At 49.2% G+C, this 12,643-nt stretch overlaps 1 protein-coding gene across 1 annotated transcript; it reads right to left on the bottom strand.

The window, feature by feature from the left end:
* Positions 1-1,309: 1,309 nt before the first annotated feature.
* CTSZ (cathepsin Z) lies at positions 1,310-12,643 on the bottom strand. The gene is made up of 6 exons (XM_066587670.1): positions 12,391-12,643; positions 8,032-8,195; positions 7,243-7,422; positions 5,478-5,628; positions 3,208-3,373; positions 1,310-1,866 (listed from the first exon to the last, which is right to left on the bottom strand). Exons 1-6 carry the CDS (start codon positions 12,525-12,527, stop codon positions 1,753-1,755), a joined length of 912 nt encoding a protein of 303 aa, XP_066443767.1. The 5' UTR covers positions 12,528-12,643; the 3' UTR covers positions 1,310-1,752.

Here is a 12,643-nt window from a genome sequence, read left to right as displayed (position 1 = left end):
TCCTTTGTTGTCGCCTGAATACAATGTAATCACCGACACCCGTGGAGAACACTGCGTAAAATCATCGTTCAGCCGAAAAGTAAACGATGGCAGCGTTTATTGCTCATATGCCATTGTTTGAACGAATTTTGAGTGATAATTGTTGCGTGGTCTGCCCTGCCGTCCCTCCAATCTGACGGTTTAGAAATCCAGTGCATTATACCTGCTCTCTAATTGGTCTGCACTGCTCACATGATCAGCTCTGGCCAATCAGAGAGCAGTGCACAGTGTGCAATTAGATAGATAAAAAATTTCAGCGTACATTTTGGACATCCGAAAACCGGGACCAGAAGCGGCAGATCTGCAGAGAAGAACAAGTGCAGGTATTATACCCCCTCCCATCCGGTCAAAAGACAGAATGAAACCGGAGGGTCTCTATAAGGGGAGAACCTGATCATCGCATAGAGGCGATGGCATCAGTTACTGTTCACTCCAAGAGATTAAATAGGATGTCAGAAATTAGATAAAAGTGAATGCTTTTTTTTCAGTCTCTCCCCTTCCCCCAAAACTGCCACCTTTGTCCATGGCAGTGCCAGGTACTGCAGCCCTATTCACTTGAATGCAACTGTGCCCTTTGGAGCTGTAGAACACATCAGTTAGGCTACATTCACACATGGAGGATTTTCTGTGGACTCGGGTCAAGATCAACATGTAACCTGCAGATTTAGGTGTGGATTTTACCGCCTCATGTAAAAAAGTGAAAATCAGCAATTTACTCTGCTGGCTCTGTAAAATACTGCGCATGGAAGTTGTTCGCAAATCATGATGTGAACACAACCTGCAGTCAAGGATGCGTGCCGCAAGCTACAATCACTGAGAAGGGACCTTAAAGGGGTTCCCCAGGCAGCGCCTGTCGGATATACCGCGGTCGGAGAGGAAGCGCTGCTCCGACCCGTATAGTGGGCGGCGCACATAATTGCAGGTGCAGCTCTCACTGAAATCAATGGGAGCTGTGCTTGTAATTGCAGGCTGGGGTCCCATTGATTTCAGTGAGAGCTGCGCTTGCAGTTACAAGTGCCGGCCACTATACGGGTCGGAGCAACGCTTCCGCTCTGATCCCGGTGGGCATTTCCTGGATAACCCCTTTAATGTTCCCCTATGGAGAGAAAAAGTCAAACTTGAGCGTATGACTGCGGCAATAGATGTGTGTTGGGTGATGGCGTTAAGGTGTCCCCCTTCCCTGGATGTTCTGGTAAGCTAATGTGTTGCTACTGGCGGCTGTCTTCCCATGTGCAGCAGTCGGACGAACATATAACAACGCCTACGCCTATTATATAACAACAGATTTAATAACGTTCATAGATGGCGATGTGTGATGACGGGGCTCTCTGCATGTCCTTCTGTCCTCTGCTTCATGGTCACATAATAAGTTGTACTTCTGCAAGGTTGAGGATCGCGCTGCTTCTTGCGCGGCACGATTTTGCAAGGCCGGCGGCCAGCTTGGTGCACATGATAGCGGAAGATGCGGCAACGTAAAAATCTTAATCTGCGCAGTAATCTTAATTGTCATCATCGATAAAAGAAGGGGTCTCGTTGGCGTCGTTAAAGCAATAAAGCCTTACGAGCGCCGCCGCTGCTCCGGCTGCAATCAGGTTCTGTAATCTACTATGGATTCTCTGGGGCGGCGAGCAGTTTCGGACCGGTCCGGTGATTGTCATATTATTGGCAAGGCGGTAAATGCGGCGGCTGGCAGCTTCTTCTGTAGTTGGATCATCATGGGAGTATCATGTCTCCGTACGCACAGTCCTCTTCAATGGCCAGGTTATAATCCGCTCCCTGACCGCCTTTGTATGCGCTGGTCACTATTCGCAGCCAGCCCCTCTCACCCTGTAAAGCAATGGATACGGCAGGTTATCATTTTGCGTATAAACTGTGGCTCGTGTGGTTTGATGCAGACTAGATTTCGGATGAGGAGTCAAGGACTCTAAAGCTGGTTTCACACAGGCGAGAAAATTTGCGCGATTTTCGCATGATGTGAGAATGAGTGAGAACGCAGAATTATTAAACCGGCTATTTTCAATGGTTTCCTTTTACATTTGCGAAGTTTTGACTCACGCGATGTGGCGAGGAAAAAAAAATAAATCACAGAATGTTCTATCTTTTTGCGATATCGCCCGTTATTTCCCATGTGGCCAGGGGCAGCAGCGCCAGTCTGCTTGAAAGCAGTGGGAGAACTCTGCGAACCTTTGCTGCAGCTGTGATAGGGAAATCCCTTGAGCAGCAGCTGAGGAATCCCTTGAGTCGCAGCTGGGGGAAGCCCATCATCCCTGCGGGTATGAAGGGATTCCCCCTATTGATTTGAGGCTGTTTTCACATGAAACCGCCTCGCATCCACGGCATTTACATGGTGGAAAGTTCAATATTGGGCCATGATTCACGCCCTCGCCCGTATGAAACTAGCCTTAAGTGTTGGGTTTGTGACACTAGAAGTTTTGCTCACCTTGATCATTTAACCTGTATGATATGACTGTGTAGTCGTGGCAGTGAGGGTGCCGGCACTCGTAGCGCAGGTATTTTATGCCGTCCTGGTATTACTGGATGACCATTAGCCATCCCGTAATGACAAATTTTTCCCTGCAGGGTTGCAGCTTCCCTCCAGCAAAAGCAGCCAGGGGTGCTGAGCGTGGCACCAGAGGCATTCAGGTTTTAGCCCAGGTCCTGCATTCTCAGAGGAGATGTGCCAATTGACAGAGCCCTTTGAGGTTGCGTTCACACATAGCGGATTTGGTGCAATTTTTCTGAAGCCGAAGAATCTGCATCAAATTCTGTACCATCGATGCAGATTTTGATGAAGATCCATAGCAGATTTCACCTTTTCAATTGATTGGGTGAAGTTTGCTGCAGATCCGTGTCCAATTTGCACCAGATCTGCTCCATGTGAATGCACCTTTAAAGGGGCTCCTGCATTAACTGGTTAAGGACAAGAAATTACATAAAACAACAAACTATCCAGTACTCGCCCATTAACGGTCCTGCCGTTCTGATCTCAGAGGCTCCAGCATTGTCACTGCCATTCATCATTGTGTTGCAGCCAATCACTGGCCTCAGTGGTCACGTGACAGCATCACCGCTAAAGCTAGTGATTGCCTGCAGCAGTCACATGAATGTTGACGCTGCGTAGTACTAGTTATCCAGGCCGCGTGTTATACTACAAGTAGACATGCTCACCCATGGCTCTCCCCAGGAGTTGCGGACCACCCAGTACTCCACGCCATTCTCATCCACGCCCCATCCAGCCACTGACACTATGTGATTCACCATCGGGTCCGGCTGGTACTCGGCGTACAGCCCTCCAGTATAGGCATCGAGCTTATCTGTAGCCATTATTCCGCAGCTGAAGAACAAAACGATAAAGGGTTAAATCAGGATGTTTAATAACCAACTTATATTGTCCTATTGTTGGATAATATTTTTAAAGTCCATATACACTGCGCCAATAACATCACTGCCAGATACAACCCGCTGGAAGTACACTCATTGTCAAAAACAATCCCCCGAGAAGAAGTTGTCGTTTGCCTGTAAACCCGTCCTGCAGTCCCATCTCAGGCAGATCTGTAAATGATGGGAGTTGTGGTGATTAGATGGATAGTCTTGTCACCGGAGGCCCTAGAAGTGGTTCTCCCCTTGTCCTATAAAAGGCTCTCGGAGGCTCCTTGTGTGTAGTGACCTCTTCTTCTGCTGGTGGAGCTTGTTGGCCACTAGACGTCTCTACAAGCGTCTGACCAGACTGTTAGGAGGTGTTAGGACCAGTAGATGTGTGAGGGCACATAAGGTGACTGGGCTCAGGACGCCCCCTACAGACCACCAGTAGAGAGGAGTGTCTGACCAGACTGTTAGGAGGTGTTGGGACCAGTGGATGTGTGAGGGCACACAAGGTGACCGGGCTCAGGATGCCCCCTACAGACCACCAGTAGGGAGGAGCGTCTGACCAGAGTGTTAGGAGGTGTTGGAACCTGTGGATGTGTGAGGACACACAAGGTGACCGGGCTCAGGACGCCCCCTACAGACCACCAGTAGAGAGGAGTGTCTGACCAGACTGTTAGGAGGTGTTGGGACCAGTGGATGTGTGAGGGCACACAAGGTGACCGGGCTCAGGACGCCCCAACAAACCATCAGTAGAGAGGAGCATCTGACCAGAGTGTTAGGAGGTGTTGGAACCTGTGGATGTGTGAGGGCACACAAGGTGACCAGGCTCAGGACGCCCCCTACAGACCACCAGTAGAGAGGAGCATCTGATCGTCTGACAAGCAGCAGCTGCTCCAACTGTTCCGTTGTCCACCTTCCAGAGACTCCCCTGCGTCTGTCAGAACCATTTCCAAGCTGAAGGACATTTGGTTTCAAGGCCCCCATTACCTGTACGGCCTCTGATCCCCACTGTCGCCCCCATTACCTGTACGGCCTCTGATCCCCACTGTCGCCCCCATTACCTGTACGGCCTCTGATCCCCACTGTCGCCCCCATTACCTGTACGGCCTCTGATCCCCACTGTCGCCCCCATTACATGTACGGCCCCTGACACCCACAGTCGCCTCTATTTGCAGTGATGTTGTGAACGATGAAACTGGTTGCTACAGAGTGGAACCAGGTTGTCTTCAGCAGTGAATCCAGGTTTAGTTGGGCACTGACAATGGCCGCGTTCGTGTCTGGAGACCTTGAGGTGAGTGCCTCAATCCTGCCTTTACTGTGGAGCGGCACACTGCCCCCTGCTGGTGTGATGGTCTGGGGGGACATCGCACATGATAGTCGGTCACCCCTAGTAGTGGTACGAGGTACAATGACAGCTCAGCGATATGTTCAGGACATCCTGCAGCCACATGTGTTCCTCTCATGCCGGCTTTTAAGAGGCAGCAGGCTACTGCTCGGCTGTGCGCACAAGGGGGTCACAGGAGCCCCCACAACATTGCCACACTTCCGTGGCTGCACGGTCACCAGATTTATCACCATTAGAACATGTATGGAACCATCTGGGACGCCAACTTTCACAGTCTACAAGTTGGTACGATCTAGAGGCTCAGATACAGCAAATTTGGATACTATACCTCAATGCCCGCCCGTATCACATCTTGTATCCAAGCTACAGGCGGTACAACAGGGTCCTAGAGCCTATCTACAGGGGTCGGTTCTCCACAATAAATTCTCCTTTTGCTCTGCTGCTGTAATCACTTATACCAACGTTACAATCACACAATAAATTTCCTTCCATCCGACAACTTCTAGGGGAGGGAGGTTACTGACAATGACTGTTTTATACAGTTTTCAATATAAAATAACGCCAGGGTGTTAATTAGAAAATATTAGATGTTCGGCAGCCCAGAATCTACCACAACGTGGAGCCAAATGTAACCTGTAATCCCCATTAAAGCAACAGAAGTGGAAATCTTACGGGCTGCACTGTTACATTCACTGGTTTAATAAGAGGTGCCGTTTCCTCTTTTTACCTGATTGGTCCATTCTTGTAGATCTCAGCCATCATCTTCTCCCTCCCGCTGACCTCACCAAAGTCGCCGACTTTCCACAGGGTGTAATTGGAGAGGAAAAAGCACTTCCCGAATGTGGTGCAGGTGCCGCACTGGTTGAACTTGTTGCAGTCTATAACGTAAGGAATTATTGTTCAGTTTTCAGTGTCTGCTGAGTAGTCCAGCTACTCTGACCTGCTGGTAATCTGGCCCTGGTACTTTGTGCCATTCCCTCAGTCTGCTAGCTAGTCTGCCTCGTTTGGTATCCTGCTTCTGTCAGCTTGTTCGCTAGACCTCGCTGTTATCAGCCCTGGTTTTCCAGTCTGCCTCTGTTTGTATCTTGCTTCTGTCAGTTTGTCTGCTAGACCTCGCTGTTATCAGCCAGGCCTTACCATCTGCCTCTGTTCTGTTTGTATTGTTTCGTGTTGGTTCTTGTCATCTGCCTTTCCTGTCGGTGCTAGTGGGTAGTAGTCTCTTGCATAGGTACTGCGGTCTCTGCCTGTCCCCCCTAGGAAGCGTAGGGTCAGAGTTGGCGGCCTGGACGTGTCCACCATCAGGGCTATCTCCAGGAAGGGACAGTGGTGTGGGTGTAGATCAGGGAGCCCCGCGCCGTGCGTACCTAAGCACCCCACTAGTACCGTAACAATAAGGAGCTATAAATTAGTTTAGCGCCCTCAGACAACTTGTACTGATTGCTTTGTACACATTATTATGCATAAGGCCGGGTGCGTAAGGCCGGAGCGCAACTCGCATTGGATGGCACAGGGACACCTATGCATGTGAAACCAGTCCGAAAACAGTGGCATACAGACAGTACAGAAGGTGTGAAAATTGCCAGAGTTAATAAATCCTAAGGAGTGTGGAGAACGCGGGACACCTCTGGCCTTAAAGGGGTTGTCCCGCGAAAGCAAGTGGGGTTAAACACTTCTGTATGGCCATATAAATGCACTTTGTAATATACATTGTGCATTAAATATTGGCCATACAGAAGTTATATACTTACCCCCCCGGTGTTGGCGTCCCCGTCTCCATGGCGCCGACCGAAGCCTTCTTCTGCCTCGATTAGACGCGCTTGTGCAGTCTGCCTCTCTGTCCCGTTGAATAGGGCCGCTCCGGCATGCGCAGAAGACCTGTGCGGTGCGAGCACGCCGGAGCGGCCCCATTCAACACGACAGAGAGGCAGACTGCGCAAGCGCTTCTAATCGAGGCAGAAGAAGCCTTCGGTCGGCGCCATGGAGACGGGGACGCCAACACCGGGGGGGGGGGGGGGGGGGGAAGTATATAACTTCTGTATGGCCAATAATTAATGCACGATGTATATTACAAAGTGCATTTATATGGCCATACAGAAGTGTTTAACCCCACTTGCCTTCGCGGGACAACCCCTTTAAGAACAATAGGATCAGGCATGTGGATATTCAGTATGCCTGATCCGTTTCTTTTTTCTTATGACATTGACTAAGCTTGTATTTGCACATTAGCATTTTTAGGGTTCCCTCCGCAATTTAGGGTGCTTTTACACAGGCCAATCTGTTGAGTGCAGATCCAGGACAGATCATCCCAGCAATGATTGTTCATGTGCTTTAAAACCCCATCCCTCAGCGAATGGAGGCGGAGTTGGCCGGGGATTAATCTGACCCGTCTGCCTCCATTCATAGTAAGGCCAATGTCATACAAGCGTAAGCGCATTTATGTGCATATTTGAGTCACACGGTGCAGTGCAGCCCCCCTGACGAGCGGCTCGTACCCTGGTCCTTGGCCTGGTAGTTGTTGCAGGTTTCATCCGGGATTCCGTGTTTGTTGGCGTATTCCCATACTCCTCCGTGGTCGCCGCCCTCACAGGATCCCGCGCCTCCGCAGTCAATCACGTTCTGCACTGACAGGTACGCCGACGGCCACGCTCCTTTCCTCTTAATATTAATGCGATCTGAAAGGAAAGCGATATATCAGATTCTACATGCTAGAACTACCTAATAGCGGTTAATTATTGCGCCCGTACCCCAGTGACCCCATCAGGTTATCAGATACTTCTAGCTCTTACCATTCTATACTGGATGTAAAGGAAATCAGCTATTCCTGCGCTGACATCTTAACCCTTTCCAATCCAATTTGTATCCTGGTTTTCCTAGGGGGCTTACTCTTTTTCTGCTGGTATACAACGGTGCTATCTGCTGGCCAAAGCCAGTACTGCATGAGGTGACACGTTGGATAGGCTCCGACAGCAGAGAGGCTAGCGATATACAGTAAGAGAACCTTGACCGACGTCTTCCAACATTGGAGCTGTACAGCCTTAAATCATAATGTCTTAAGACGTCAGACAGTGGATTGAAAGGGGTTAAGGCTTATTTACTATCTGAGTGGACATAGCTGCAGTATAAAGAATGGGGGACCCCATACAGATGCCGGTAGATTAGCACTTATGTAGTCAGTGTTGAGTTCTTCCTCCTTGGTTCTCTGCAGTTCATTCAAATACATCAAGCATTACTTACTGGACACTGGATGACCCCCTTTACCGCGACGGTTTATTTGAACCCACCTGCCATAGCGCTGGTGCTTCCGTGTGCCCAGCAGGATCCGCAGTACTGTGGGATGTGCTGGTTTCGTGTGGAGCTGACATAGTTGGTGCCATTGAGGTTCCGCCAGTCCCAGACCTTGGGTAGACTTCCTACATCGATGTACTCATGCGGACGCGGATAGGTCCTGTGGCAGAGGAACACGTTCTAACATACAGGCATGGAAATAATCGTTTGCCTTATATACAGGACAATCTACATATAAGAACACCTGGAACCAGATTCAGGCCCATGGCTGGGGCTCATATATACAGGTCCCAGAGGTATGTACTACGAGGTTCTGCAGCAGCTGAGGACTTCATGCCTCCCAAATTCTAAACAATGAAATGAGGGACAATTCTTAATCTTTCCATTAGGCTGCGCTCTTTTTTTCTCTAAGTCACACTATTTGCATCACATTACAGTAATAGCGCCCCTCAGTGTCTCTCTCATAAAATTAGTATCTCCTGCATGACCACTTGTAATAATAATGCCCCAGCATATAGCCCTCAGTAATAGTGCCTCCACATGTGCCCCTCAGTAGTAGGATCCCCACAGGTACCCCTCAGTAATAGTGCCTCCACATGTGCCCCTCAGTAGTAGGATCCCCACAAGTACCCCTCAGTAATAGTGCCTCCACATGTGCCCCTCAGTAGTAGGATCCCCACAAGTACCCCTCAGTAATAGTGCCTCCACATGTGCCCCTCAGCATTAGTGCCTCCACATGTGCCCCTCAGCATTAGTGCCTCCACATGTGCCCCTTGGCAATAGTGCCTCCACATGTGCCCCTAGGCAATAGTGCCTCCACATGTGCCCCTCCGTAGTAGGATCCCCACATGTGCCCCTCAGCATTAGTGCCTCCACATGTGCCCCTCAGCATTAGTGCCTCCACATGTGCCCCTCGGCCATGGTGCCTCCACATGTGCCCCTCCGTAGTAGGATCCCCACATGTACCCCTCAGTAGTAGGATCCCCACATGTACCTCTCAGCAATAGTGCCTCCACATGTGCCCCTCAGCATTAGTGCCTCCACATGTACCGATCAGTAGTAGGATCTCCACATGTACCTCTCAGCAATAGTGCCTCCACATGTACCCCTCAGTAGTAGGATCCCCACATGTACCCCTCAGTAGTAGGATGCCCACATGTACCTCTCAGCAATAGTGCCTCCACATGTACCCCTCAGTAGTAGGATGCCCACATGTACCTCTCAGCAATAGTGCCTCCACATGTACCCCTCAGTAGTAGGATGCCCACATTTGCCCCTCAGTAACAATACTCGGAATGCCCCCTTTCCTGCAATGCTCACCTCTCGCTCCCCGCTCAGTCCACTTCACTACTTTCCCTGCTCACTAGATCACATGATCCGACTACCCAGAAATCACTGGGGAAATTGTAGTAGTGGGGCAGACTGGTGCAGCATAACGGGAGTATGAGGTATTTTGCTTTTTCCATCCCAGGCACAGGACATGTCTGCTGTCTCCTGGGGCGGCGGGACAGACCCCAGAACCGTCCCACCAAGTCTGAGGCAATGGGGAGATAGTGGGTCCGGGATGGGCGTCACAAGGGTCGGCAGCACTTGGCCTATTCCTAAGTTCCCATAAAACAGACTGTAGCTAATGACATTTTGGGCGGCACTCCTATAAGGGAGTTTGGTTATAAAAGTGCTTGGTTAAGCAGTTACTCGTTTGGCTTTGGAACTTTGGAGCCCTGAGTTCAAATCCTATCATTGACCTCAACAACAGTTTGGTTGGGTGGCCACAGTCCCTCCAGGGGAGCTTACAAATAGGTCATATCCGACTGTTCAAAGATGTCCCTGTCTTTATGAATGATATTACAAGTTATATTTTAGGGAATTATTCTAGCTTTTCTAGAACCTTTTTGCCTTTCAGTGATTTCTGCAACAGTTGAGGTGCGTTCTGTGAGGTTCTGCAGCAGCTGGGATCTGTACTGTGAGGTTCTGAAGCAGCTGGGGAGCATACTGTGAGGTTCTGCAGCAGCTGGGGTGTGTATTGTGAGGTTCTGCAGCAGCTGGGGTGTGTATTGTGAGGTTCTGCAGCAGCTGGGGTGTGTATTATACAGGCATTACCTGTTAGTCAATCAGTACTGATGTAAGAAAAAGCACTACCCACTAAAGCAATGTGTGCTAGATGAGGGCAGAGATAAGCGGTGTCTTTGGTGCCGCTCATCTCCATCATTATCAGATCCTGGCCTGGTATGTGAGGCTGATATCATTACACATAAGTCATTATCACCACTAATCACAATAATGGGAGCCTCGAACTAGGATCCATCCGTACCAGGAAGCGCTGACGGGCGTGTTGGGGGAATTTTTGGTATGTGAGTTTTCAGTAATTGGAGCTTCAAGTAGTTCCAGGAACCTGCACAAGTGTCATAAAGTGAGAAGACGGCGCAGGGAGGCGCCCGATGCATTTCACAACCGTCTTGTGATCTGTGGTCATTGCGCTATTTATGCCGACGTCAGCAGATACAAATGAGATCCGCTGCCAACGCAATGTGACACTGCGGTCACTTAAGGTCCCTTTACATGGGGTGACTGTGGGGCGTATAAGCACATTCCAGCCGCTCGACTCGCAATAAGGCTGGGCTCATGCGATCGGGTCGGATTCTGCGGCGGAGGCCGTCCACGTGGATTCCGCAAAAAAAGAAAACAATGCTACAAGTTTTCTGCCGCTTGTCGAATACGCAATTCGTATCCACGAGTGTGAAGGAAAATTCAAAAATGCCCGCCTTTCATCGCCCGCGTTTTACCGTGGATTGTCCTGCTAACCAAGCGCCTCCGACAGGTGAGGAATTCTCGCTCAGCACCCTGTCGGAGGCTGCGTGTAGACAGGCTGATATTCGCCCAAAATTTGCTTTTTCCAGCAAGAATTCAACATTTACCCCTTGCCTTGTTGGAATGTAGGATGGAGCGGGCCGCTCTCCCCCACTACTGTCCTTCATCTGGTGGGGGTCCCTGGGGAGTAGAATGGGTGCCGCCTTATCTGGGACTTCCTCTTATGTTCCCCTCCATCTGCTGTAGTAAATTATGTACAATCCTTTGTTTCCTTGCAAGATAAGCGGCGGCTGGATGACTGGCAGCCTCTTATCTCCATGTACAAGCCACATTTTTATTCGCATGAGCTGCACTGACAATCCCCGTCCCGATCCTGCCTTCCCTCATCTGTTGGTTGGAAAGTTGGACGGCCCCCCCATACACATTAGAGAGCAGCCCCCCTCAGCTGCTATCAGTGTGCGGGGGTCTTCAGATGGAGGTATGTTATACTGACATTATATGATGTCATCAGACTGTCATCCCTTTTTCACGTGCGGTAAAATAATATGGACGGAGGCGCGACTGCTGTTATTTAAAACTCGCAATGAAGTCAATTGGTGCTAAGAAAAAAAATCGGAGCCATGCGCGTGCATTTAGTTTTTTTAACATAGCAGGCAGTCTTACATTGCGCTAAATTTACAAAAGCGGCACGCGGACGTATAAATTTGGCCCAATTTACGCTGCAGCAAAAGTAGAAAAGATGTACCAAAAATGCGCCAATTTTTGCATTTGTATTCTGAACTACGTTTCGCACCACAAATTAAATTCTGCTTTACGTAATAATCTTAAAAAATGCGCCAGCGGAGTAATTACTGATTTTAACACATAAAATGAGGGCAAAAAGATGAAAAAAACTCGACCTATCCTTGTAGTTTATTTTGCGCCACAAAGTGCGACAATTTTTGCATAACAGTACTACGTGCGGCAAAACTGTGCGAGTTTTGCATTCGGAAATATGTTTCGCTCCAAAACTTTTATTCAGCATCATCTACTAATCTAAAATTAGTCAAAATAGTGATAAGAAAACAAGAAATGGGGCAAAATTTAAAAAAAAATACATAGTTGTGTTTGCCCCGAGACAAGCGTGCGCCATAAATTTGCGCCAAATGCCTCTTCAATTACACCAACTTTCGTTGGGTTTCCCTATTGTCACTTTTTACGGACACTTTCTTGTAATAGCGTTTCATAAACGTGCCGGAAAGATGGAAAAAAGTTCCCACGCCAACTTTCGGGGGCAAAAAAAAATTGGCGAGCTTGTCGGATCTTTTTTTTTTTTTCCTATTTTTGCGCAAACTATTTTGGCTAAAATTAGACACAGTTTTAGACACAAATCCGTCATAAATCCGGTAATAAATTGGTCCAAGTTCTGTCAGTTTAGAAGGCGAACAGACGTTAAAATCGTCCGTCTGAATACGTTTTGCTGGGAGTTGTAGTTCTACAACAACTGAGAGTTTTCTAGATCCGCCCCAAATAATAGCAGCTGGCACTGACCTGGCAGCGGTACCTACCTCACTCCAAAGCTGCCCCTGGACACCGGTGTGTAGCAGCGCTGCCCCTTCTGGAAGTAAAGCCCCCCATGGACCCAGGAGAGGAGGGCGAGGAGCAGGATGGCTCTGTACATGCTGGAGGACAGGGGATCTCTCATGTGACTGGCAGGAAGGGAGGTTAGCAATCACAACAGACTCTTCCCCTCCTGCTGACTCACTGGCAATGTTTAAATTTTTTTTTTTGGAGCCTTAAAGGGACAGTACATGAGGGCTG

This window comes from Eleutherodactylus coqui, chromosome 13, assembly GCF_035609145.1.
Source record: "Eleutherodactylus coqui strain aEleCoq1 chromosome 13, aEleCoq1.hap1, whole genome shotgun sequence".
Classification (NCBI taxonomy): Eukaryota; Metazoa; Chordata; class Amphibia; order Anura; family Eleutherodactylidae; genus Eleutherodactylus; species Eleutherodactylus coqui.
The sequence above is the reverse complement of the archived record's forward strand: the minus strand, read 5'-3'. Positions and strand labels throughout refer to the sequence as shown.